The sequence below is a fragment of the Penaeus chinensis genome, chromosome 12, assembly GCF_019202785.1.
Source record: "Penaeus chinensis breed Huanghai No. 1 chromosome 12, ASM1920278v2, whole genome shotgun sequence".
NCBI classification, from domain to species: Eukaryota; Metazoa; Arthropoda; class Malacostraca; order Decapoda; family Penaeidae; genus Penaeus; species Penaeus chinensis.
In genome coordinates, this window is record NC_061830.1 from 19466895 (window position 1) to 19491802 (window position 24908).

The window sequence follows — 24908 nt, forward strand, 5'->3', positions numbered from 1 at the left end:
GGCGGCCGGAGCAACCAGCGTCCATCGGCTGGCTGACGATCGCTAAATGGCGCGTTATTTGCGGGCGAATCGTCTCTGATTAATGCTGTAGACGAATTACTTCGGGTCTGGAGGTTTAATCATCGGTATTATCATCAACCGTGTCATTGGCATTGAGTAAATATGTATACAGATTTCCAAGGTCACTTTAAATCTCTCTCTTTCTGTCTCTCTCTCTCTCTTTCTCTCTTTCTCTCTTTCTCTCTTTCTCTCTCTCTCTCTCTCTCTCTCTCTCTCTCTCTCTCTCTCTCTCTCTCTCTCTCTCTCTCTCTCTCTCTCTCTCTCTCTCTCTCTTACTGGCGAGGTATCAAGTTCCTTCCTCGCTCAGAAAATTAAAGTGAAAGATTGTCATTGTAGATTTGAAAAAAGGTAGCAGTACTATCAGTGGAATAATATGAAAGTTAAGCTGTATTTAAAGATGAATTACTTCAGAATTGTGAAGGAAACTACTGTAACACTCTGTTTGTCTAACTGTCTGTGTACCTTGAAGTTATATATAACAATAAAAATATCAACAAACGCATAAACACATAACTGTTAATAAAACCGGAAAAAAACATAAATCCTCGACCAGTAGAGAGGAGTGGGGAGGACGGGGGGGGGGGGGGTTGTAGGGAGGAGGATGAGATATTAAACACGTGAGTGGTGGAGAGGAGGAGGAGGAGGAGGAGGAGGAGGAGGAGGAGGAGGAGGAGGAGGAGGAGGAAGAAGAAGAAGAAGAAGAAGAGAGGGCAGGAAGTAGAAGACAGGAGAAGGAGGAGGAAGTAGAAGACAGGAGGACGAGGAGGAGGAGGAAGTAGGAGACAGGAGGAGAAGAGGAGGGAAGTTATGGAAAGGAGGGCGGAGTAATTAGTAGAGCCAAGGGAGAACAAAGATGGAAGAAAAACAGAGGACAATTGATCGGAAAAAAGAGGAAGCGGAGAAGAAAAGGAAAAGATATATCAGGAAAACGTACGAAGAAAAAAAAAAGAGGAATGTATAAGCAAATCGAGTAAAATAGAAGAAGCAGAGTTCAAAGGAAGCAGATAGCGAAGGGCGTTGGGGGAGGGGGAAAGGAAGGGGAGAGGGAAAGGAGGGGGAGGGGCAAAGGAGGGGGCGGGTCAGAGGGTGTCCAGGGAGCGCAAGGACGAGTGGGTGGCCCGACACTCGTCTAATTGTCCGAAACTAATGATGGCCGCCGAGCAGGAAGACGGAACAGCGGGAGACGAGAAAACTACGGAGAAACCGAAGCAAGGGAATCGAGGAGATGGTTAATGAAGGCAGAAGGAGAAGGGGCAAGAATCAGCGACAAAGGAGAGAATGAGAGATGGAGGTCACGCCGATGATGATGATGAAATACAGAGACAAATCTTGATACCAAAGATATCAGTTACGATTATAAAATCATAAGAATTGACTGAATGTTATTGAAATTACCTTTATCAAAACAACAACCACATTTTAAACAAAAAGACCTAAAATGATCCAACTCAAGCAAACCAACAACCCCAAGGAACAACAACAGAGACGGAGGCGCGGGAGCAGACACAGGCGCAGCCAAGGTCTCCACAGGCCTTGAGCACAGCCAGGCAGACGCAGGTCATCATGCGCCGGCCGTCAGCGCCTCATCGAAGCTTCGCGGAAACGCAGCGCCCAATCGAGAGGCAGCCGAGACGCGAGCTGAAGATCCTCCTCTTGCACGACGACTGGCATTTCCTTCTCGCCCTCGCCACACTTCATCAGGGCCTTTGTGTGGACTTCTCACGCTTACGTGGCGACGAGCGAAGGCCGGTAATGCTCCAATGGTTTATTACTCGGGCTTGTGATAAACATTTTCCTCGCACGTTTCCTCCCTACTTGGACGCGGGGATTTATCTGCTCACGTGACGGCCATAAGTGGTTCGCGAGAAGAAGCGTCAGCTCACTTTCCTCAGGATGCAAAGAAGATTCGCCATTCGGATTGATTGCGTTACGTATTATCCGCTGCCGACACTTCGCGCCACCCACCCGCCCACCGCCACCCACCCACCCGCCCACCGCCACCACCAGGCGCCCCAAGATCTGTCGTGACTCACCCTCACCCACTCTAGTTCCCTCCCCCTCCTCCGCGATCCCCGCCCTCGCTCACCGCTTTTCACTATGGTGATCACTTATAACTAACTGGAACCTTCACAAATCAACCAAACAGGAAATTATGAACTCTTTTGTTGCCTCCGCCATCACCTTTGTTTGGTCTGCTTCCGGTTCATAAGCTGTCCCGTCATGTTCAATACATCACCTGGCTGCGGTCGTTGATCATGCTCATATATCATGTTCACCTTCAATGATCGGGATCTGCCTCCATATATCACAGCAATGATTGCCACCACCCGCATCTAATTATCCCTCCATTGCCGATTGATAGCGACGATAGAATATAAATCACCGAGGCAGACTCACAGCCCAGGGGCACGCCGTCCCTCTCGCTGGGTCCGCCGTCTCATTCTCGTTCTCCCTATAGCCTCTCTCGCTCTTGCTTTCGCTCTCGCTCTCGCTCTCGCTCTCGCTCTCGCTCTCGCTCTCGCTCTCGCTCTCGCTCTCTCTCTCTCTCTCTCTCTCTCTCTCTCTATATATATATATATATATATAAATATATATATATATATATATATATATATACACACACACACACACACACACACACACACACACACACACACACACACACACACACACACACACACACACACACACACACACACACATATATATATATACCTGTATTTGTCTATCTATCTATCTATCTATCTATATCTCTATTTATCTATATATCTATCTATTTATTTATCTATCTATCTATACCTGTCCCTCCCCTTTTCTACCAGTCTCCCGCTCTCTTTCCTTTTTCCTCTTTTTATCCTGTCTTTTTCTGTCTTTCTGGTTCTTGCGCAGCACCGCGGCGCTACCTCTGCTTCCTGTCCGCTTGTGTCATCAGCGGAGGCTCGTCAATATTTCACCCGTTACTACCATGAGATCGGAGCACGTTCGCCATAAAAACCATTAGACTGTATATTTTTTTGTGTGTGTTTTTAGCGTAACGCGTTCTTGCACAGTAATGGCGACGTGTGCGGGAAGACCTCTTGTCCGTTGAACTGGTAAGCACAGCAATTATTAACTCATTATTGCCCATATGCAAATGAACTACCATGCCACTGAAGACCGTTTCGGTTGGGTTCATAATAAGATGATGTATGGCAGTAATTAGAGCCTGGCAGGAAGGCTATAATTAGTAGAAAAAATAAGCCTTTTCAGAAACTTGGACAACAACTCACAATGGAACCCTTGACGGGGTTTCCAAAAGGGAGTGCCTCGAAAAAAAAGAAAGAAAAAAAAAATGGTTTGCTCGAACATATCACTCGTCACGTATCGCCTCAGATATTTGTAAACACTAGAGTATAAAATCATTAACTCGAATTTAATTGCGTATATATAATCACTCACTCCAGTATCCGTTTCAGGAATACGATCAGACACACATAGAAAAAAAAAAAAAAAAAAAAAACTCACCGTCAAGAACAATTTTCTGAAATGAAATTATTCACAGGCAAAGCAAATATACAAACTCAGTACCGAGACGCTCTAAACTAACTGGGTTGACTCAGTCGCCTTTCCCCCCCCCTCCCCCTCTCTCTCCCTCTCGCTGTGTCGCGAACATAACCATTAATGGCGGGAAATTCAAATCAGATTACGGGATCGAACAACGACTCGTTAATTGGGAAGAGAGAGGCCTTTGATGACGTGCGTAATCCAGACTAATCGAGCCATTGGTCAACGACAAACTTCTTGCTCCGAATTCAATGGCGCTCTCACACGAGTTTTACCGAGTCATTTTGAGCACCGAGTTTATCCTTGCGCTTTGTGTTCTTCCTTTGAAATGTCCTTTTTTTAATTAGACCGTCATGTGTAACGAAAATTATGAAATACGACATACGAAAGAAGAACAAAAAAAAAAAACTTTACATCTCATTTTGAATAATGCAAGATCGTAAAATCAATGTTTAAGGTTTCCTCTCAAGCTTACATCTCATAAACCATACAGCTGAAGTACGCGGGTAACCACAGGACGGTAATTATGAAATTTGTTATGTGTACCTTCGAACATGAGCGATACCACATTTTTCTTGTATACAAACACATAGGAAAGGCCGCTACTGTTGTATTAAGGAGTCTTCCAGGTGAGGGCCGGCCGAGAGAAAACGAGCGACGATGGGCGGTAACTCTACCAAAATTATAGCTTTCGGTCAGCATAAATCGGGCATGTGCAAGGAAGTAACTCATGCATTTTCCCAGAATTTAGAATAGGATTCGGGAGCACTTCTAAGGCAAAATCTAATCGAGATCTAAATAGCGAACAGACGTTATTCATTATCAGACATTACCTGGTAGTTACATTGAATTTCAAAGTATTTCTTTGATCGCTTGGAGCATCAAACAACTTTCTCGAGCTATGCTTCACAATCATGGGAATGAAACAGTGGTATTTTGAAGCCTTGCCGACAACCCTGACTCCTTAAATTGCAACATACATTACATGTCATGCAACTTTGGCCCTAATCTATCTTTGTCATAGGGATCGACTCGCGTGCATGTTCAACTGCTGGGTAAAAATTGCAAAGGATGATTTATTTCAGTGTCTTTCGTGAAGTTTACGAGCTGATGTAGCCATGCATTCGGGCTCTGAATATTCATAGGAAGGGCCCATATTGTTTCGTTTTTGCTCAGTATAGTTGAAATTAGGGGAGTTTAAGTTAATTGTAGGCTAAAAGACGATTTTTTACCCCTCGTCGTAAAAAATAACCATAATACCATAATAAGTGTGGGAGAAGCTGATCGAAGCAAAGAGCAAAACATATGAAGATCGAATATGGCACAGAGGAACTGTCGGTCATTGTTGCCAAGGCAATAAAAGTTTCGCTGTCACAAGAAATGAATCCTTCATTTAAACTTCGGACTATTTCTTGACGACCGTAAACTGCAAGATGCCATCGCAGCGATGCTTTATCACGACGGAAAACAAAGATATGTCTAACACAGAATGTAAACATAAATGAACGTAACATGGCAACACCGAGACTTATTGCTCGGGGTATGTTAATGTAACTTATTTTCCTTCTGCCCTGTAATTTGGGTCATCTGGCGAAGTTTTGGATCGGACAAATGAGTCCACCAAGTTGCAATGACGTAAAAATCTTGCAACAAGCAAGTCTTTAACTCTTTTTTTTTAACATGCGTATCTTTGTTTACGTCTCGTTCATTGCATGTGTTGCTGTCTGTCTCCGTGTACTCGCCACTGTCCCTCTCTCGTGCTCGCCAGCGGTCGTATGATCAGACCCGTGTTTGCTGGTCTTTTTCCTTGTCATGGAAACTCGTCACAATTGTTCCACGGCCAGTTTACAATGAGAGCTATTCAGACACTGTAGAGCATTTCCTCTTCTTACATGCGATAAAAATAAAGAGTGGAACATAGTCTTTATGTTATCCTAACCATAAATCGTGTAATAAAGTTAATTCTAACACTATATATAAATGTTCCGATTTAGCCTACGAAGCCCCTAGGCACCCCCAAGAATCCATATAAAAGCTCTGAAATAACGCCTATAAACCCACACTTAAATTGTCCTATGAGTCCCTCACATACCCATAAAAACCCAAATAACAACCCCCTTCACTGCCCCCCCCCCCCTTCCTCAGCTTCTTGTGTTCTCCGAGCTCTTTCTACCCTGCGTGTCTTCCACCCACACCAAATGAACATTAACAACTTTAAGAGGATAAAACAGGATTCATCCATCACTCGATTCGAAAATTCGTAGCCGGCAAGATGGCAGTCACGCTTGTAAGAATGGAAGGATGCCAGAAGATAGGCTTCCGAGTGAGCCCGTTGTGCACTTTCGTCGGTAATCGTCTTAATTGTGACATAAAAGGCATAGCTTATATTACCCAGTTCCCGTGTTTTATGAGACAAAAAAGTCGAGCTCAAAAGCATCAAGAACCAACTCGAGTCTTCTCGGTACTCACCTTTCTTGGGGATGAGGGACTTGAGGAGGTAGACGGCGTTGTCGTCGGTGGCCCAAGCGTGCATCTTGCGGTAAGAGTCGCGGCCTTTCTCAGTCAGTTTGTCCCAACTCTTTGGCTTGGACAGGAGCTCCGAGACGGTGCCCTAGGGGTGGAGGGAGGCACGGAGGGGAGTCACATGAGTGTAAGATAGTGGCAGATAATGAGGAAGGAAACGTATTGAATGAGAGAGGGATGGAGAAAAATTAGGGTACAACAAAATTGGGGTTGTGTGGCGGAAGTCATTGCAGGTCTAAAATGGAAGTTATAGGGGTGTTGCAGGAAGAGGTTGATGTGTATACAGGTAGGGGTGCAATCCGAAGAACTAAATGGTACAGCATGATTATGATTAGAATCAATTATCCTTCGTTTTGCAGATTACATAGCGAACTCGAGGAAATTAATAATAAAGGGACAAGACAACAAAATACTCCCCCATAATTGAACACGTAGTAAAAATTCCAAGTTACACACATCTGCTGCAACCAAGAATCCAACCCCGTCAAAGGAAGTTAATTATGACAACCTAAACCCGTCAAAGGGAATCAAGTCCGACCGGTCCGGCCGCGCTCACCTGCGAGAGCCCCAGGATATATTTTGCGAAGAGTCGCTGTCCGATGTTGTGAATGGAGAGGAGTTCGCGCACTCGCCGGGCCAGGCACAGCGTGTCCAGGCTTTGTTGACAGAACTTCTCCATGTTGAACCTTCGGGAGACAGGCAGACAGGCGGTTATGGCGAGTTGTTTCATGGGCGCTGCGTGTGTTGTTACAAAACTCGCGCGCACATGCACCCGTTCGTGCGTACGCATACATATGCATATATATATATATATATATATATATATATATATATATATATATATATATATATATGTATGTATATATGTATATATGTATATATTATACATATATTATATATATATATATATATATATACACACATATACATATTTGTGTGTGTGTGTGTAAATAAAAACAGGCAAGAAGATAAACAGATTATATAATCAAACATGCGTCCACAGTCCTACCTTAGAATTTCCTGAAGCCGAGCTTCCATGGGATCTCCCTTCGGAATGAGTGATTCTCCAGTGATCCGGTCCTCGAACTTGAAGGCCATTGAGGGCATCTCGTCCTTGAAGGGTGACCGGTCGTCCCTGGGCTGGAAGGGGCTCTTCGTCTCGTGGGGGAAGCCGTTGGCCATCGAGCTCGGACTCTTCATGCTCACGTCGCCGATGGGCGATTCCCTCGAGTCGGATCGCTCGACGGGCCCTCCGCCGCTGTCGGGCGACATTTGACCTGCGGGGACACGGCGTCAGTTCTCGTGCTCACAGAAAGGCTAGAATTAGCCCATTCCTTCTACGTCATGACAGGGGATTCCGAGAAAGGCAAACGAGGCCGAGCGGCGTAACGTACCTGAGTTTAGGTGATGGCGATCTAGCGCTGACCTTTCGAGCGACCTCCGCCACTCTTCACCCAGGAGGTGGTGGAGCGGCGTGCCCGGCGGAGGGTGAGGAGCTAGAGGCTGGAGTGGGGATGCCATGGGCGGAGGTGCCAGCGGAGGCGGCAGGTGTGGCCTAAGAGGTGGGTGGAGATGCGAGTGGCTCATGGGTGGAAGAGGACCTGGAATAGAGAGGAACATCCATTAACTGCTGGCGCTGACGACCCACCTGGCGGAGGCAACGAGTGACCGCCTCATGACCAGGCGCTGAAGGTCTGTGGATTTTACCGTGTCATTTCCTTCCATAAAATTTTGTTTACAACCCAAGCAGTGCAGATATGATATAACAATTACTGGTGTTTTAGTTCTGTGGTCAGACCATTGGAAAGGATTCTCAAATGTATGTCATATTCTTCAATATACTCATCAATTACATATTTATGATCTTAAATTAATAAGTGGGAAACATTAGAGTGTTTTAGTACTGCCAATAACTGGGACGAAAATAATTGAAGCAAGTCATTTGCCTTAGCATGTGGTCAAGCGGCTGCATTTATCTTATCACCACATTCCCCAAGAAATAACAACAATCAAGCAAAAAACATCGAATTTAACACGTTTGGGAAACAAATAAATAAAATCTGCAACTCATAGTCATCCCTTTATACATCCATCGCAATTGAAGAATAAAAGCGCGAAACAGAGAACCAAACCATCCACGAAATAAACATTCCACCGAAACGGAGAGACCAGAGGTTGACCACTTACCATAGACATCGTGAAACTGCTTACCGAACTCCGAGGTGGGAATTTTATCGTGTTCGGACTTCGACCTGTCCACCAGCAGACTCTCCAAGGACCGGGGTGGTAGACTGAGGCCTTCGGGCACCATCCGAGCTTCTCGTATGCTCCTGGGGAGAGAAGAAAAATATTAAGTCCTGCGGATTTTCACACAAGAGGGATGTAATTCATGTATTATTATATCATATAAATTGATGAATAATCCTGATGATGATGTTTGATTTCAAAATGACATAATGTAAACGCACTGCCCCTATTTCCACATTTAAATATAACTCATACGGAACAAGAGAAAAATATATATTCGTTCTGGCCTGGCGGTCCCACTACATCTCGCTGGACAACCCTTTCACCCTTCTCCCTCTCTCCCTCTCGCCCCTCTACAACTGCCTTTCTCGCCCTCTGCCGGCCACTCAGGAGGTCCTGCTTAATATTCAGAGAGCTGGCCAGGTCCATCAGGAACCCATTGATGCGAGACGCTACTGGTGTTGGGTAAACAGGGCCTTCTACACAATACAACCCGCGAATCATTGTCCTTGATCGGCGTATAACAAAGGGGGAAATGGAGGCGGCCGGGGTGGGGGTCGCTGGATTGAGAGGCCCGCACGTCTTTACTCTTCGTTTTAGAAGGAGTCTTAGATAAGCTCTCCGCAGGATTCTAACTACATCATCTACAATACTAAATGTATGAATGTAAGTGACATTTCTTCTCTATACGTAGAAACTGCCTTCGAGCACAGCGTCTTGATGAACACGTTTAATGACAAAACACAATCCTTAAGATGCCCCTCGCTGAATGGAAACGATCGTCCGTCTGATTCGAATTAACGCCAATGACTTGCACGATGGGACTCTTTTGTGAGCACCTCTCTAAGGCTATTGGCCATTCCTCATTGACGGAAGCTCACGCCTATAATTTTGCAATCAATAGAGCGCCCATTAAGCAATAGATCAACAGTCATGCATCTGCAGGGCCGAGGCAGCACACCACGTGGGCCTTTGTCGGGGTTTCATCAAGGCTATCAATAAGAAGCTCGAGCAGATCAGACTGGCGGTGCGCGGCGCTGGCGAAAAAACGCTGTTCTTTACCGCCTTGTCCTATTAATCAAAGCGTTTTTGGCGCTCGCAGGGAACGGCGAATTTCGGGACTTTTTTGCAGCGGTTGGGAGGAGGTTCAGGAACTCTTTCATTGAAATTATATTTGCTGCGAGGTTTCAGTATTTTATATGACATATATATATATATATACATATATATAGATCGATAGATAGATAGATAGAGAGAGAGAGAGAGAGAGAGAGAGAGAGAGAGAGAGAGAGAGAGAGAGAGAGAGAGAGAGAGAGAGAGAGAGAGAGAGAGAGAGAGAGAATGACTGAGTTAGTGAGTGAATGAGGCAGACAGATCGAAAGAGAAACAGAAAGATAAACAGAAAAACAGAGACAGAGAAAAACCGTTCGACAGACAAACAGCCACAGCTGATAGTAGCTTATCATAACATTCTTCCTTCTTCAATATATCTATCCATCCGCTGTGTGCATTTCAATATGCAAAGGGAACGCTGAATCAGAATGCTTGATGGTAACGATTAAGTTATCACGATTATTTGCGAACAAACTCTTTGTTGTTTTCCACGCAAAAAAAAGAGAAAACGTGTTGATCTTTTAATGATTCTAGGCAACCATTTTAATCTAAGCTAAACTCGCATTTAATGCTGTAATTCAAAATCAGTTACAACGGTGACAATAAAGAGTAACATTACTGTTAGAACATGTGTATATCGCTTTTACTAACGGGCATATTTAGTGGAGAAACTGCAGTTAAAAGATTGGTTATATTCGTGCAGTTCGTATCATACATAAACAGTGATGGATATGATACAGTAAATCTTGCAAAAAAGGTTGAAAGAGAGAGGGAGAGGGAGGGAGAGAGAGGGAGGGGGAAGGAGGGAGAGAGAGAGAGAGAGAAAGAGAGAGAGAGACACAGAGAGAGAGACAGAGAGACAGAGACAGAAAGAGAGACAGAGAGAGAAAGAGAACGAAAGAAAGAAAGAGAAAAAAAAGGAAAGAGAGAAACAGAGAGAAAGAGAGGTCACCAGACAGACAAAAAATTCAACACAATGCTACTAATGGCTACCCTGCACGAAACACATGATTTTATAATATATTTTTTCTAAAGGTAAGGAAATCGAAAATGAGTATCAGTTGGAGCGCAACGGCCTAGACGAAGGGTAACCCCGCGGACAATAGGTCTTGATAATGACATTGACAAATTACAAATCTGTTCCGTTATTGCTCACATCCTTGGTTTTGACGATTGAATTCCACCTTCCGCTGCCAGACTTCCTTGAAATAATTAGATTTAGAGAGTTTATAGTTCAAGCAAAGTTGCCGATTTCGCATTGTGTGTGTGAGCGTATCTATACCCATCTATTTATCTAAGTATTTGCCTGTCTCTCACTGTTTCTTTCTTTCTTTCTTTCTTTCTCTCTCTCTCTCTCTCTCTCTCTCTCTCTCTCTCTCTCTCTCTCTCTCTCTCTCTCTCTCTCTCTCTCTCTCTCTCACTCTCTCACTCTCTCACTCTCTCACTCTCTCACTCTCTCACTCTCTCACTCTCTCTCTCTATCTCTCTCTCTCTCCATATATATACATATATATATATATATATATATATTATACATACATACATACATACATACATACATACATACATACATACATACATATATACATACATATTCACATAAAAACACACACACATATATATATATGTGTGTGTCGATCAACACAAGTATCTATGTAGATGCTTGGGCTTACGCCTGTGTTTTTTTTTTGTTTTTTTTCTAAGTATTATTTACCAGTGATTCTATCTGTACTGAAAATATTTGTTTTGCATTTGAACGTGCTTGTGGCCCATGACATGACATGTGAAACAAAGGCACTACAAGAACCCACCCAACTCATCTCTTATAGCGCTACTTGGAAAGCAATCGGATAGCTTTGATTGGCTCGTGTATCTGAGTGCAGCGGCGGTGGTAAGGCGATCGGATCCGCCGTGTCGTCTTTTGTTCGCCTATTACTGCCTCGGCGTCTATTGTGCCAACAGAGCTATGTACGAACGGGTCCAAATTGGTTTGGAAACGTTTTCTTTTTATCCGCCAAACCTTGTCTGTCTCTGTGTTATTCATAAATGCGTTTGACATCCCTTGTAGAATATTGAAATGTCATCACAGGTATTATCCAGCATTCCGTGACATAAACGTCGAAATTTAATGGATCTAAACAATATGAAAATGAGCTAATGCAACAAGTAAAGCCTGGCCTCTGAATCAATGATCATATGTTAATGCAAGACACGACACACGAAACGGACTATAGCACTTTAATTTAATTTTCTCTCACGCAACTCTCTCTCTCTCTCTCTCTCTCTCTCTCTCTCTCTCTCTCTCTCTCTCTCTCTCTCTCTCTCTCTCTCTCTCTCTCTCTCTCTCTCTTCCCTTGTATAATTGCTCCCAGACAATAATCTCGCCTTGATTTTTTTCCTTATTTTGCCAGTTATTTTTTCATTTAATGCTCTCCTCACTACCACATTTTATCAGTAATGTTTTTGTCGAGCTTATCAAGCCTTCCTCCTACTGCGACATATCGCTCTGGAGACGCCAGTGTGGACAAGAGCGACACGCACTTTCGTGATAGTGCTGATGGTGCCTGTTATGATGATAATGATGGATAGATTTATCGCGACTATTGGCGGTCCGATTTTATTGTAATCCTGTCAGTAGCTGTGGCGATAATGATGGGGGCAGTGGTGGCCAGTGATGGCTGATTCGGTGATTATACGGCAGTGTGTGTGTGTGTGTGTGTGTGTGTGTGTGTGTGTGTGTGTGTGTGTGTGTGTGTGTGTGTGTGTGTGTGTGTGTGTGTGTGTGTGTGTGCGTGCGTGTGTGTGTAGCATATATAGCTAGATAAATCAACAGATGAAGATATATATGTGCTTGTGTGTTAATCCACATTACACAGGAAAGTCTTTCAGACACATGCCCACACATACACGCCCACCGTTACGAGGAGGGGCTCTGGTCCCGCCCGCAGACTCCCCGTCCTCCTCGCTTTGACACCGCCCACCCCGCAATCACGACCCATTACCTCCACAATATAAACACAACACGTCGAAGAGGAAGCGAACCCACGGATAAGACGACACGTAACCCGCAATCAACTGCAGCGCAACACCTAATAACCTCCTGCAATAGCCTCCGTCTGCCCCTATCATCAGCTTTCCATCCACGCGATCAGGCGGCCGTTTTCGGAATACGAGAGTGCGACTGGCTACTCACGATTGGAGGCTGATTGGGCGAATGGTTTGATCTACTGATGGGCGGATGTGGTGATAGGCTCAGGACGCATTCTGATTGGCAGTGATAATGGCTGCTGTGATTTGCGGCTGTCAACTGTGGTTACGCCACACTAACTATGGTATTTACGGTGTTCGTATGATACATGTACTACTTAAGCTGGAATTAGTGGCTTTGATTTTGGTCGAAGAGGAGGGAGAGGAAGTAACTTGGCTGGGAGAAAGAGTGAGCACAAAGATATTTCTAAAAATAACTTCATCTTTATCTGTTACTGATCCGTCAGCGTTTGCATTTGCAATTCAACAATGTTGCTAATCGAGAAGGTTGCTATGCTCGCCACCCAACGCCTCGCATGCCCTAGCACGCGCATTATCCTCGCACCTTTATCAGATCGTCGAGACTGAAAAACGGCTCTTCAGTCCAAGTCCAAACAAACACGCCCGTCCATCCAGCGGCCGCGGGCGTCGTCACACCAGGAATCCCAAAAATCCTCCCGAGGCGTCACGTGATCGCTACGTTCATAGAGCCTCCCCCTCCCCGCCCCCACTCACGCCCCTACCCCCGCCGACGCCGTGTTGACCTCCCGAAAGCCCTTCTGTCTCCGCCACCCACAAGCTACGTCCACATGCCCAAATGCCTCGTCCCGATCTTTAAAGTCCTCTCTGTCCTCCTCACCTCTTCAGCTCCAGACACGATCGAATCCAACGCCTCTCCTCCACTCCTTCAACGCCCTAGCAGCCACGCCACCCACGCTACTACCCAATTCCTTCAGTCTCGCCTCCTCCTCCGCCTCCCCCCCCCCTGCTGCACGCCACATAACTCCCCTCCCCTTCTAAACCCTGCTGGCTGTGCCATCACCTTGAACAAACTCTACCGCACACGCCCTGTTCACCGCCCACGTGACCCCCGCCCCGCCCACCATAGTCCTCTCTGCCCGAACTCGTAATCCTGGCGGTTCTCGGAGACACATACCAACGGGCGGCCACCCGCGCCCCAGCCCCTCCCTCCCAAGGGCGTGAGTCATGGAGGGCCCCCGAAGCCACTCTTCCCCAAAGGTCAACGCGCGGCATCTACTATGATTATTGTTGTTTACCATTTGCTACAGCAGGCCGGTCGGCGATGCTTGTTTTCAATTACAGTTCATCAATATTCAACCCTTTAATTGGATTTTATTTTTTCTTTTATTTTTTTTTTTCTTCTTTTTAAAAATTTTCTTCGGGTATTTACTGAATGAATATCAATGCTGTATTTTCTTTTCTATGCTTCATGCCACGATTGTAAATCGGGCTCTCCAATTTTTTGGGAAATAAACGTATAGACTTTCGAATTTCAACTAATAATAGAAAGCAAATACACGATTACAATTGTTCTCGCTAAAATGGTGCCGGTGGTGAATTTGAATTGGGGGGAGGGTTGGGGGAGGGGAAAAGGGGGGAAGGGTAGGCGGGAGATAGAGGATGATGGGGAGGGGGCAGTAGAGGGGGAGTGGAAGGGGCAGGAAGGGGGAGGGAGGGCGATAGAGGATGATGGGGGAAGAGGGCAGGATGTGTGTGTGGGGGGGGGGGGGGGGCAGAAGAGGGCATGGGAGTGGGGGGTGGGGGGGCATCGGTGGTGGTAGTGGCTTGAGCACTATTAATGGGACCCCTTAATTATTGTCATTCTGGGCACGGTGTTCGGTTGCACGGCCGCGATGCCTTGCAATTGCCGGGCTGCTGGGATGACATTTTGATATGGCCTTTGTAGGCGCTCAAATTTCGCATAGACGACTTGCATAAGAGCTTAAAAGGAAGGGAGGCGGCTGAGCGGCTCAGGAATTCAGCTACTTACGCTTCGGCAGCTGAGGAATCCGCGGTGGTTAATTAAATCCTCACTTTCATATCTTCTAATAACGATGTCTGGGTCGTTATGATTAATTGTCGTTTATGGTATTCCTAATCCAGAATTACTGTTGTTGTCCTTGCCTTAATAATTATGATAATCGTCCTCATTTGTTAATCATTATGACTATCCTCAATGTTGTTATCTTCATTACCATTGTTATTTCCTCATCATTATTGTTATTATAACCATATCATAGTTTTATTACTATCAATACTAACATCAATATAATGATAAGAAACCAATAACACCAACTATTTGTCATTTTTTACTAAATCAGGATTATTGTTAGCCATTAGTTTTAGTCCGTATTATTAGTATTATAATTTTTGTTATCATTATCTCTTGTAATTATCAGAAGGATCTTTATAATTATCATTACTGTTATATCATCATTTCCATTTTTACCCTTACCCTATATCATCATCATCATCATCATCATCATCATTATTTTTACAGTTATCATCATCATCGGTGTAATCAGCATTGCCATTGTTGGTGTACTTAACGTCACCATGAATCATAATCACATCATCTTTATTATGGTCACTGTTAGTATCAGCAGCAGCGACGATGCACTTTCCACTATTCAAACTTTCAAAAGATTGAAAACGTTCATTTCGCATCAAAGTTTTATATATATATATATAAATCATAAGGAGGGTATTTTTCTATTTTATTTATCAATGTTTCCATTTTTTTGCTGTTGTTGTTATTAGTGTTGCTTTTGGTTTGTTTTGTTTTGACTTTTTTGAGGATTTGTGCTGTGTCATAATAAGCAACTTAGTGGTACTTGGGCACACGGACACAAACAAACAGTCTCTCTCTCTCTCTCTCTCTCTCTCTCTCTCTCTCTCTCTCTCTCTCTCTCTCTCTCTCTCTCTCTCTCTCTCTCTCTCTCTCTCTCTCTCTCTCTCCACACACATCTACACACGCACCCACACACATACACAAGTACCAACAAACATGCATGCAAGCACTTTTCATGCTGCTCCTCATTTCTCTTTCTGTTTGTTATTATTTATGCTCTATTTCAACACGTTAATCTCTTCTATCGTCGCATCCCTTTAGCCCTGAAAACATTCTGTGCTCCTCCCCCTTCCCCTCCTCCCCCTCCTCTTCTCTTCATGCATCATTCCCCCTCTTCTTCTCGGGTCTTCTTCCTTCCTCTTGGTTCTGTCTTGCACTCCTCCTTCATCAGAATCTGAGATGTGCCTAATGACCCGTGCAACAAGCAAGCAAAACGAGGGTTGCTTAACGCAGTGGCTGGTAACATGTGAACGAACATGGGAGGGAAGGACAGAGAGGGGAGGGGAGAGGAGGAAAGGAGGGAATGTTTGTGCTCGAGACGTGCAGGGAGAGGGAGAGGGAGGGAAGGGGGAGGGGAGGGAAGCCGGGAGGGCAGTGGGAGGTACAGGAGGGACGGAGGGAGGGAGGGAGGGAGGAGGGCTGTTGGCGGCTTTGCACTTTGTTCTTCAAACACCGCACCCGCCTCGCCATTGCAGCCATGTAAGTCACGCTCGGTGCTGTTGGTCGTCAGTCCCTTCTCCTCTACTTCTCTCTCTCCCTCTCCCCCTCTCTCTCTGTCTTTCTTCCCTTTTTGCTCTCTCTATCGTTTTTACACTCTTTTTGTAATCCTCAGCGTCATAATTTTCTCCACCCTGAACCATCTCAACAGCGCCGTCGTGCACTGATGTCAAAGGCCCGACGTGTCTATTTTTAAAAGTGGGATTGACGAACCTAACATTTTAATTTGCTAAGTGACATAAAGCCCAACGCAGATAAGATCCTTATGTCAACACGGCCTGATCCAGCGAGCCCTTCTTACAGGCTTGAGTTTCCCTCCGTCAACAGTTCGAATCCGTGAAAAAGAGCGGGAAAAGGCAGCCCCTACGCGCCATGCGACCCGATGGCATCACAGCTCAATCATGACAATATCCGGCTTTCCCTTCTCTTTAATCTTTTCTCCTCATCAACTATGCATGGCCACGAATGCATTGCCTTCCATTAAAACTGCCGACTTGCGCCCTCTAATTCCTGAACTATCCTTCAGAGTTCAGCTCTGGGTCCCTCCGAACAGCCTCGCGACCCCGCCTCCAAGACCTTCCCGGCATCTTGGGCGTCATCGCTGCAAGACGGACTACCCGAGGCTTTGCAACACGACGCCTCGCAGATGATTTGTTGCAGAAGAGCAGTTGGGGAGAGGGTGATCACTGGAGGGGTCGAGGGGGGGGGGGGCGAAGGAGGGGGGAGCGTAGGCGTTGACGGACCACCAACGATGATTATCCCGCGGGCTGCTCTCTGTATGTGTGTATGTGTGTAGATGCATGTGGCGTGTGTGTGAGAGAGAAAGCGAGCGTGTTTGTATGAGCGAATGGGAATGTATGCGTCTGGATGTGGACATGTATGTGAGTACGTCCCCCTATATCCAGGCTTGTGTTCACTTTTGGCTGATTCATGCTAATAAAACTCTCCTGTTTCATTTAAATATTTGCAGATGATTCACGTGTATATACTAGTAAGTTTTGTAAAAACGCACACATGTGAGTGTATATTTACACATGTATATGAATGTGTACATGCATCTGTAAGATGAGCATCGTGCATCATAATATCCTGACGCCTTGTAAGGTGGACACTTCCGGTGGGATGATGCATGACCCTCGGGCCTGCGAGCGATCGTCAGGCAGATGTCATGCTGGTGCCGCCGGAGTCTCACATACGGCCAAATTAACTGATGCATCTTCTGTCGGTTGATCAAACGGATATTTTTTGATGCCATTGTTGGCGGAAGACCGTGCTTTCGGCGCCGAGAGGAAGTTTCCGTGTATATACTGCTGATTTCGAGACGGAGGGTGATTTATAAGCGCAAACAGAGCTGAAACCGACGTCGAAATCAAACCGAGAACCAGCAAGGGAAAAACGAACAGACGCACGACAAGAACGAAATGGGTGTCATAGTCAGTAATGTTATCACGGGGAGAGATTAATGCTTCGGGCAGGATATGTAGGATGCGTGTCATAGGATAAGGGGGGCGGGGGTAAGGGCACTAGCGGCGGGCGGGCGGGCGGTAAGAGGCGACTGGTTTGCTACTAATGAGAAAAACACGGACTTACCCTCCCCCTCTAGCATCGCCGGCGGCCACACAGCGCTGGCTGGCCCGTATTTCTCTGTTGAATCTTCAATGTATGGCTAAAATTATGTGTGTACGTCTAATGTCCCCTAGTAAGAGCTGATGAGATGATTATCTAAGCAGAATGTTGGCGTTGAAATAGAAAGTCTACGAAAGTCCATTTCCGACGCATGGAACGCCTATCCACTGAAAATGAAAGATAGCAGAGGGAGGCCGGGCCTGGCAAGTGCGAGTGTATGCGGAGGGTATCACTCACTACGGAACTGTGTATCGCTGGGGTTGGAAGCGCGTGTGTCTCAGCTTCAATCCTTCACACTCGCAGGTTTTACAGCAAGATGATATCCGGGTGTAGAAGGGGGAAACGGGAGAAGGGGGATAGGGGAGAAGGAGGGAAGGGGAGAAGGGGAGGCGAAGAGAGAAGGGTCAGACGTTGCGAAAGTAGTGCGAGCTCCTTGAGGTCTTCAGTGACTTACAGAAATGGAGATGAGAAAAAGAGAAGATCAGAATTCGAGACATTTGTTTTGCGCATAATATTCCGCGCTTGGCGAAATACGCGGCCGTTATTTCTGTTGGGGAATTATCTAAGCAAGACAATCAAGGCAGAAGACAAAGACGACGGCAAATAGTGTACTACTCATTCGCAATCTCCTGCCTCCATTTCCCTCCCCCGCTCCATCCACGACCCGCACACAAACATTCCACCTCCGCGATAATCGCCTTTCTGACATCGTCTCAGCCCCATTTTGGCTAATATCAAAAACACATGTGTGAGATAATGATTGCTAGCCCGCGTTAAGGGAACGGCCGACTTTTTTTCTTCCTTTTTTGCGGACGTGCAGGAGCCGCGTCGCCTGTGAGAGGGTCGAGGCAGAGCTGGTGACGGAGATTAACAGACGTCCGTGACAAGGCTTAAGGACGGTGATCCGTTCCGCGACACAAGGAAAGCGAGGTGCACTTACTCCGTGCTGCTGAAGATAAATGTTCGACTGTTTTTATTTTCTTTTTGTATCATATGCAATTTAGCCGCTTGAACATGGGTTCGCAATTATCATAAGAAATTTGTGATCATAAACCTTCTGCATACGGGGAAAGACAGAGTGTCAGTGACCCCCGCGATTTTCACAGAATCTACCATCAGAGTAAATAAATCAGAGCTAACAATACAGATTCAGAATTACATATTCTGATGAAGGGGATTACATATGGCTGCTGTACGTCTACCTTATGCCTCTACATCTGGAGAGGTTCTAGTAATTTGTTATTACACCATATTTGTTATGGGAAAAACGCTTAATGTGATATCCATTATCTTCAAGTACATCGTTTAAGGAAGACAGCGGACCTTAACATTATCCTTGAGGCTAATCTAACCGTTTATGTTGTTATAATACAGTAGTGCACGACACATAGGCTGGGAGACCCCTTAATTACAGCCTCCGTCCGAAGCCCTAATGTCTCATGATACCTGAACTCCGGCGTGTGACACGGCGGTGGCCCCGTGCACACGCCAGGACGGGGAGGGGGACGAACAATGCGGCCCGCCGTGCCCGCCTCCACAAAGACCTCATGAAGGCTTTTCGTTCTTACAAAGACTTCATCAAGACCCTCTGACGGGAGGAACGAGACCCAGGGCGGAGGCCACAAAGAGCCACCACGCCCCTTGGTGACGTAAGAAAATAGGGATCCTAGGACCCATACTGAGGACGTCTGCCAGGGATATGACCGAGTTGAGGACTCCTCCGAGGGGCCGAAGCTACGCGGCACGGCGGGAGGGGAGGGGGTGTGGGGACGCGTGTGCGAGACAGTAGAATGCTGGAGGCAAGAAGGGGTTCAGATGAGACGGATGGGGGCGCGATGTTGCGTAGGGGGTGGGGGTCTACAATGCATGCGACGTTCCGAGAGATTTTTAGAAAAGAGAAATGCTTGGGCAAATTATAACTTGCAGCGATCGCAGAAAAAAAATCCTACAAATCATCGTAGCTTAAACACACACTGCAGTATCAGCGATTTATGCAGAGTAAATGGGAGAGAAGACAGAGGGTGGAAAGAGTCAACCCAGCCAACCAAGGTCCACGAAGCCCTCGCCATATGTCGTATTCAATCCACTAATCTGCGTGCAACATCTCGCAAGACCTTCTTCGACTGCCATAACTTGCCCCCGCACTCATTGATTTGTTTCCATCCACGGGCAGTCCCGGTCGGATCGCGTCTTCGCTTTGATCTTCCTCGCAACGCCTTGCAAAAACGCTAATAAGCTAACTAGCGCAGGGCGGTGATGTTGCCGCACTTCGAGTATGTTGCGTGGCGCTCGCTGTTCTGTTGTGGTGTTGATCTCATGACGGCGTCGGTTATGTGGTTTCATCTCAAGCGCGTTAGTTATGTGGCGGATATTTGGTTATGTACATGCTGGGTCTGTGCGTCTGTGTCGTTGACCTCATGCTTACTGATGTCGTCGGTTATGTGAAGCTCTGCGATGGTGTTGTGATAATGATCTTGAATATGCAGAGTTAAGAGAAGATAAAAAAAAACTTGCAAGCGTTTTTTTCCGACTATTTTTTACATACATAAATGGATGTATTGATGGTGATTGTTGCTAATAATGATGGCGAAATTGTGCTGTAACATCCGTGACGTTCGAGGTGTTTTTACGGCTCTCTTTTTTTTCCCTCTGCGGTTAATCTAACACCCTGGCGCTATTGTCCGTCAAGATCAGCTGATTTTATGTCTGTTTTTTTGCTTAATCTTTTCTTTTTCACGTGTTTTTGTTGATTTTCTATTTCCGGTGGAAGAAAGGGATGAGGTGGTATTAGGGCCGAGTTGAATTCATGGTGGGGAGAGTTAGAGGAGGGGGGAGAGGGGGGCAGAGGGAAGATGGAGGGGGGGGGGGGGGGGCTCAATAAGAAACATTTCCCCGAGCCCCATTTTGGCGTAGATATTCCCGTTATAATTGGACTTGCCATTATCTTCTGTAACGCCCAAAGGAGTACAAGTCTAGCAAAATTTTCGCGATGTCAATCTTGTGTTTTTTTTCTCTCTCTTTCTTTCTTTTTGCCTTTTGTCTTTCTCTCTCCTCCTTATTTATCCTTTTTTATCTTTCCCCCGCGGAGGATCTTTGGTCGATGGCATAACCAAGTAATCATGAAGTGGTTTTTGTTCTCTTTTTATGCATCTTTACAAGTTTGTCTTTATGCTTATTTTGCTCTCTCTGATACTATGGCCTACGTGGTTTCTGTTGAACCTTTGCTTTAGTATACATTTCGTGCTTTTATTTTATTTTATTTTTTTTTTTTTTTTTGCTTTTGTTAATTTTATATTCATTCTTTCTTCGTTATCTCGGTCATTCCACCCTACCGGTTTTTCATGCCCTCCTCCGTCGCTGATCATTTCTCCGTCTAATCTTCCTTTCTACTACATTCTCGTTGTCTGCATAATGAGGCTCCCAATCTCCTTCTCTTACTTTTTTCCTCCTTCTGCTCCTCGTCCGCTTCATTCTCCATTTCCACCTCCACCCTCACTTGCTCCCATCTTCCTCCTCTTTTTTTTTTTTTTTATATTTCCAATCTCTACTCACTACTGTTACTCCACTTCCCTCTCCTCCTACCCTCCTCCTCCTCCTCCTCCTCCTCCTCCTCCTCCTCCTCCTCCTCCTCCTCCTCCTCCTCCTCCTCCTCCTCCTCTTCCGCCTCCGAGTGCCTCATTTCAGCTGAAGTCTTAGACTCTTCACAGTATAAATTACGGTAATAATTTTGGTCAACTATAATTATTCTCTCTTTCAGCCTCGACGTCGTGATGGATGTATCCCGGAAAGGACACAAAACATCCTCATCTCTAAATCCTCGGGTAATTATTAGCCGTTTTTTATGATCCTACACAACTTGGCTCTTTCTATGTGCCATAACAAAAAGGCGAATTAACATGACAATAAGTTGGAACTCGTAGTATTCAGGTCAGTTCGAACTACCAAAATTGACTTGATAGTTTGAGTAAAAGATGATCTTGCTTTGCAAATTTCCTCCCTGGGTTGCAGACTGTTCTACATCACGATCCCAAATCCGGGCGAGTTTAGCCCTTCCTCCTCCCCGGCACAGGGACTAAAATCGTTCCTTCGATGAGACGCCGGTTAACGTCTTAATACATTGCTGTAACTGCTAATTAGTATAACATATTATTAGTAGTCAATGGTATTGATTAAGCAAATGGGGCGATATTCTCGTTCGTTAGTTGGAGTCTTAATTCACGATGCTGTTTTGGGGGTCATTATGTTACTTCCAGGCGATGGTGTTAGGTAGGGGCGCTGATGGGGCCCGGGGAGGGGGCAGGAAGGGGGAGGAGGAGAGGGCGGCGCAGGGAGGAGGCGGTGGAGGACGAGGAGGAGGGGAAGCGAAGTGGGGAAGGAGGCTTAGGGAGGGAAGCGAAGAGGAAGGAAGGGGAGTTACGAATGGGGAAAGGAAAGGGCGAAAGTAAAGTTTACGAAAAGTGGGAGAAGGAAGAAAATATACAAAGAGAAAAAGAATGAGCCTTAGGGAAGAAGAGAAAATGGTTAAGAAGGCACAGCTAAAACAGCAGAAAGAGTAAGATAAGAATTCATTTAGCGGAAAGAACAAGGGGAAGAAAAGAATAAAGAGGGGAAGGAGGAAACGCAAAGGGGTAATTATAAACGACGGCATAGGTTCGAGAAACTGCTAAATCAAGAGAATGGTGATGAGAAGTCGAACGAACGGCGCCTGCGAGAAAATGGAACAGACCGTCTGGCAAACTTGGCTGGCCGAGAGAAAGTGAAAGAGAGAGAGAGAGAGAGAGAAAGTGAAAGAGAGAGAGAGAGAGAGAGAGAGAAAGTGAAAGAGAGAGAGAGAGAGAGAGAGAGAAAGTGAAAGAGAGAGAGAGAGAACGTGAAAGAGAGAGAGAGAGAACGTGAAAGAGAGAGAGAGAGAGAGAGAAAGTGAAAGAGAGAGAGAGAGAACGTGAAAGAGAGAGAGAGAGAGAGAGAGAAAGTGAAAGAGAGAGAGAGAGAACGTGAAAGAGAGAGAGAGAGAGAGAGAAAGTGAAAGAGAGAGAGAGAGAACGTGAAAGAGAGAGAGAGAGAGAACGTGAAAGAGAGAGAAAAAAAAGTGAGAGAGAGAGAGAAAGTGAAAGAGAGAGAGAAAGTGAAAGAGAGAGAGAGAGAGAGAGAGAGAGAGAGAGAGAGAGAGAGAGAGAGAGAGAGAGAGAGAGAGAGAGAGAGAGAGAGAGAGAGAGAGAGAGAGAGAGAGGAGAAATACACACACACACACACACACACACACACACACACACACACACACACACACACACACACACACACACACACACATACACACACACACACACACATTTATATATATATATAGAGAGAGAAAAGCGAAATGAAAGAGTCAGGGAAGACATAAACCCAAATACTAGAAGGGCGAATGGGGGAAAAACGGGCAAGGGAAAGAACAGAGAGCAGCGATTATTAATTAAACACGCGGAATTTGAGTGCGTGCGCGCGCGCTTGTGTGTAGCAAGGCATTTGTGAGAAACAGAGTATCGTAACGGGAAGGAGAGTCACAGAGAATGAGCACAATCCACGATGGCCGTCAGATAAACAGCTGCCGCGAAGCCGTCGCGCGATCGCCTAATATTCGTGCTCTCGAGAGGGCGATCGGCGCAGAGTGAACGGGAGGGGGAGGGCGGAGGGGGTGGGGAGATAGGGGGAGAGGAGATAGGGAGATGGGGGAGAGGGGGGGCGTTACGTGAGGGTGTTCGACTTAGGCAACAACCACTTCGGAAGGGAAATAACTTAGGGAAACATCTTCATTCACACGGACGTTAAGAGGTAATTATGCGAAAGCCGGGAGATGGTGTGAGAGGAGAGAGCCCTGGCGAGGCGGGCGGGGACATGATAGTGCTACTGCAGGAGGGAAGGGAGCGAGGGCGGGAGACGGGGGTTGGGGAGAGGAGAGGGAGGGTGGGGAGGCGGGGGTTGGGGAGAGGGAAGGGAGGGCGGGGAGAAGGAGATTGGGGAGAGGAGAGGGAGGAGTGGGGAGCGAGGGCGGGGAGAGGAGGGGGAGGAGAAGGGAGCGAGAGTGGGAAGAGGGGAGATAGGAGAAGGGAGCGAGGGTGGGAAAGGGAAGTGTTGTACAAGTAAAGAGGAAGAGGAAGGAAAACTGATCAGAATTGGAAAATACCTTTCCATAATCATAAGTTTTACGAAGTAAAATTTCTAAAAACAATAATAAGCGAAGTGTTATTCTGGCACAACCAATATGAAAAAAGAGGCAAAGGAGGAGAGAGGGAGAAGAGAAAAACACGGCCAAAGTGATAAGAAGAGAGCGCGACGGCTCGCATAAACAAAAAGTCACCTAGAAAGTATAGCGTAAAAAAAGGGTGAAGAATATTGTTAGAAAGTTGTAATGAAGACGTGTCGGCTACACACGTTAAAGAAGAGGACGAATAAGAATACGAATAAAAATAGAATACAACAATACGAATAGGAAAGGCAACTCTAAAAGTAGCCTCCCTCTCCATTCCCTCTCATTGTACCCCGGGCAAATATTCTGATTGACTGCCAAACAGTCCTTGCTTCCTCACAAAGGAATAAATATATATCCGTCTGGTATCACGAGAGCAACAAAGTAACCGCACGGAAAAACAATGCTCGACGAATTGCAACAGATCTCCATGCAGCATATCTGGCCAAATGAGCTGTCAATCATCCTATAATCGCGGAGCATTAAGTGGTCATAAACGTATCTAAAAGACTTGCTTGTGAGACGCATTAGCCATGGGCTGTTCCGGCTAACATCGTCAATAAATGCCATCCGTTGCCTTTAATACATGTCTGGCGATTTGTAATTACGAACCTTAAGTATTCGTATTATAGGGCTTGCTCGCACAACTACCGCACTGGGAGCACGTGAACCTTACGCCGGGGGGTTTTAAGGGTCATTCTGCCTCGAAAAATACATAAACACATCGTAATCTCTCTTTTTTTCATAACTGACGGCGGGATAAATAGACCTAATTAAGCAAGGGCACAAGGTTCATAGTTGCAAGCTCCACAACAGGTAAACTCAGCCCCAATGAAAGTCAACTCGCGAGACCGATAAATAAACACAACTCAGCCGTAAATACACTTACTGCCTAGATCTGATCGGTGATAGAGAGGACGAGGGGTAGACTGCGGTTCGAACCAGAATTCT

General features: G+C 45.9%; 1 protein-coding gene across 11 annotated transcripts in view; it reads right to left on the bottom strand.

The window, feature by feature from the left end:
• LOC125031324 (homeobox protein cut-like) overlaps window positions 1-24908 on the bottom strand; it is a 347203-nt gene that overhangs the window by 102584 nt on the left and 219711 nt on the right. For 10 of the 11 annotated variants that reach the window (XM_047622025.1, XM_047622021.1, XM_047622020.1 and 7 more), the window contains 5 exons: window positions 8314-8456; window positions 7521-7727; window positions 7136-7403; window positions 6683-6812; window positions 6073-6214 (listed from right to left, as the gene is read on the bottom strand). In XM_047622025.1, coding sequence (XP_047477981.1) covers window positions 6073-6214; window positions 6683-6812; window positions 7136-7403; window positions 7521-7727; window positions 8314-8456 — 890 coding nt within the window. The remainder of the gene's footprint in view (window positions 1-6072; window positions 6215-6682; window positions 6813-7135; window positions 7404-7520; window positions 7728-8313; window positions 8457-24908) is intronic. The other variant, XM_047622019.1, reaches the window with a different exon arrangement.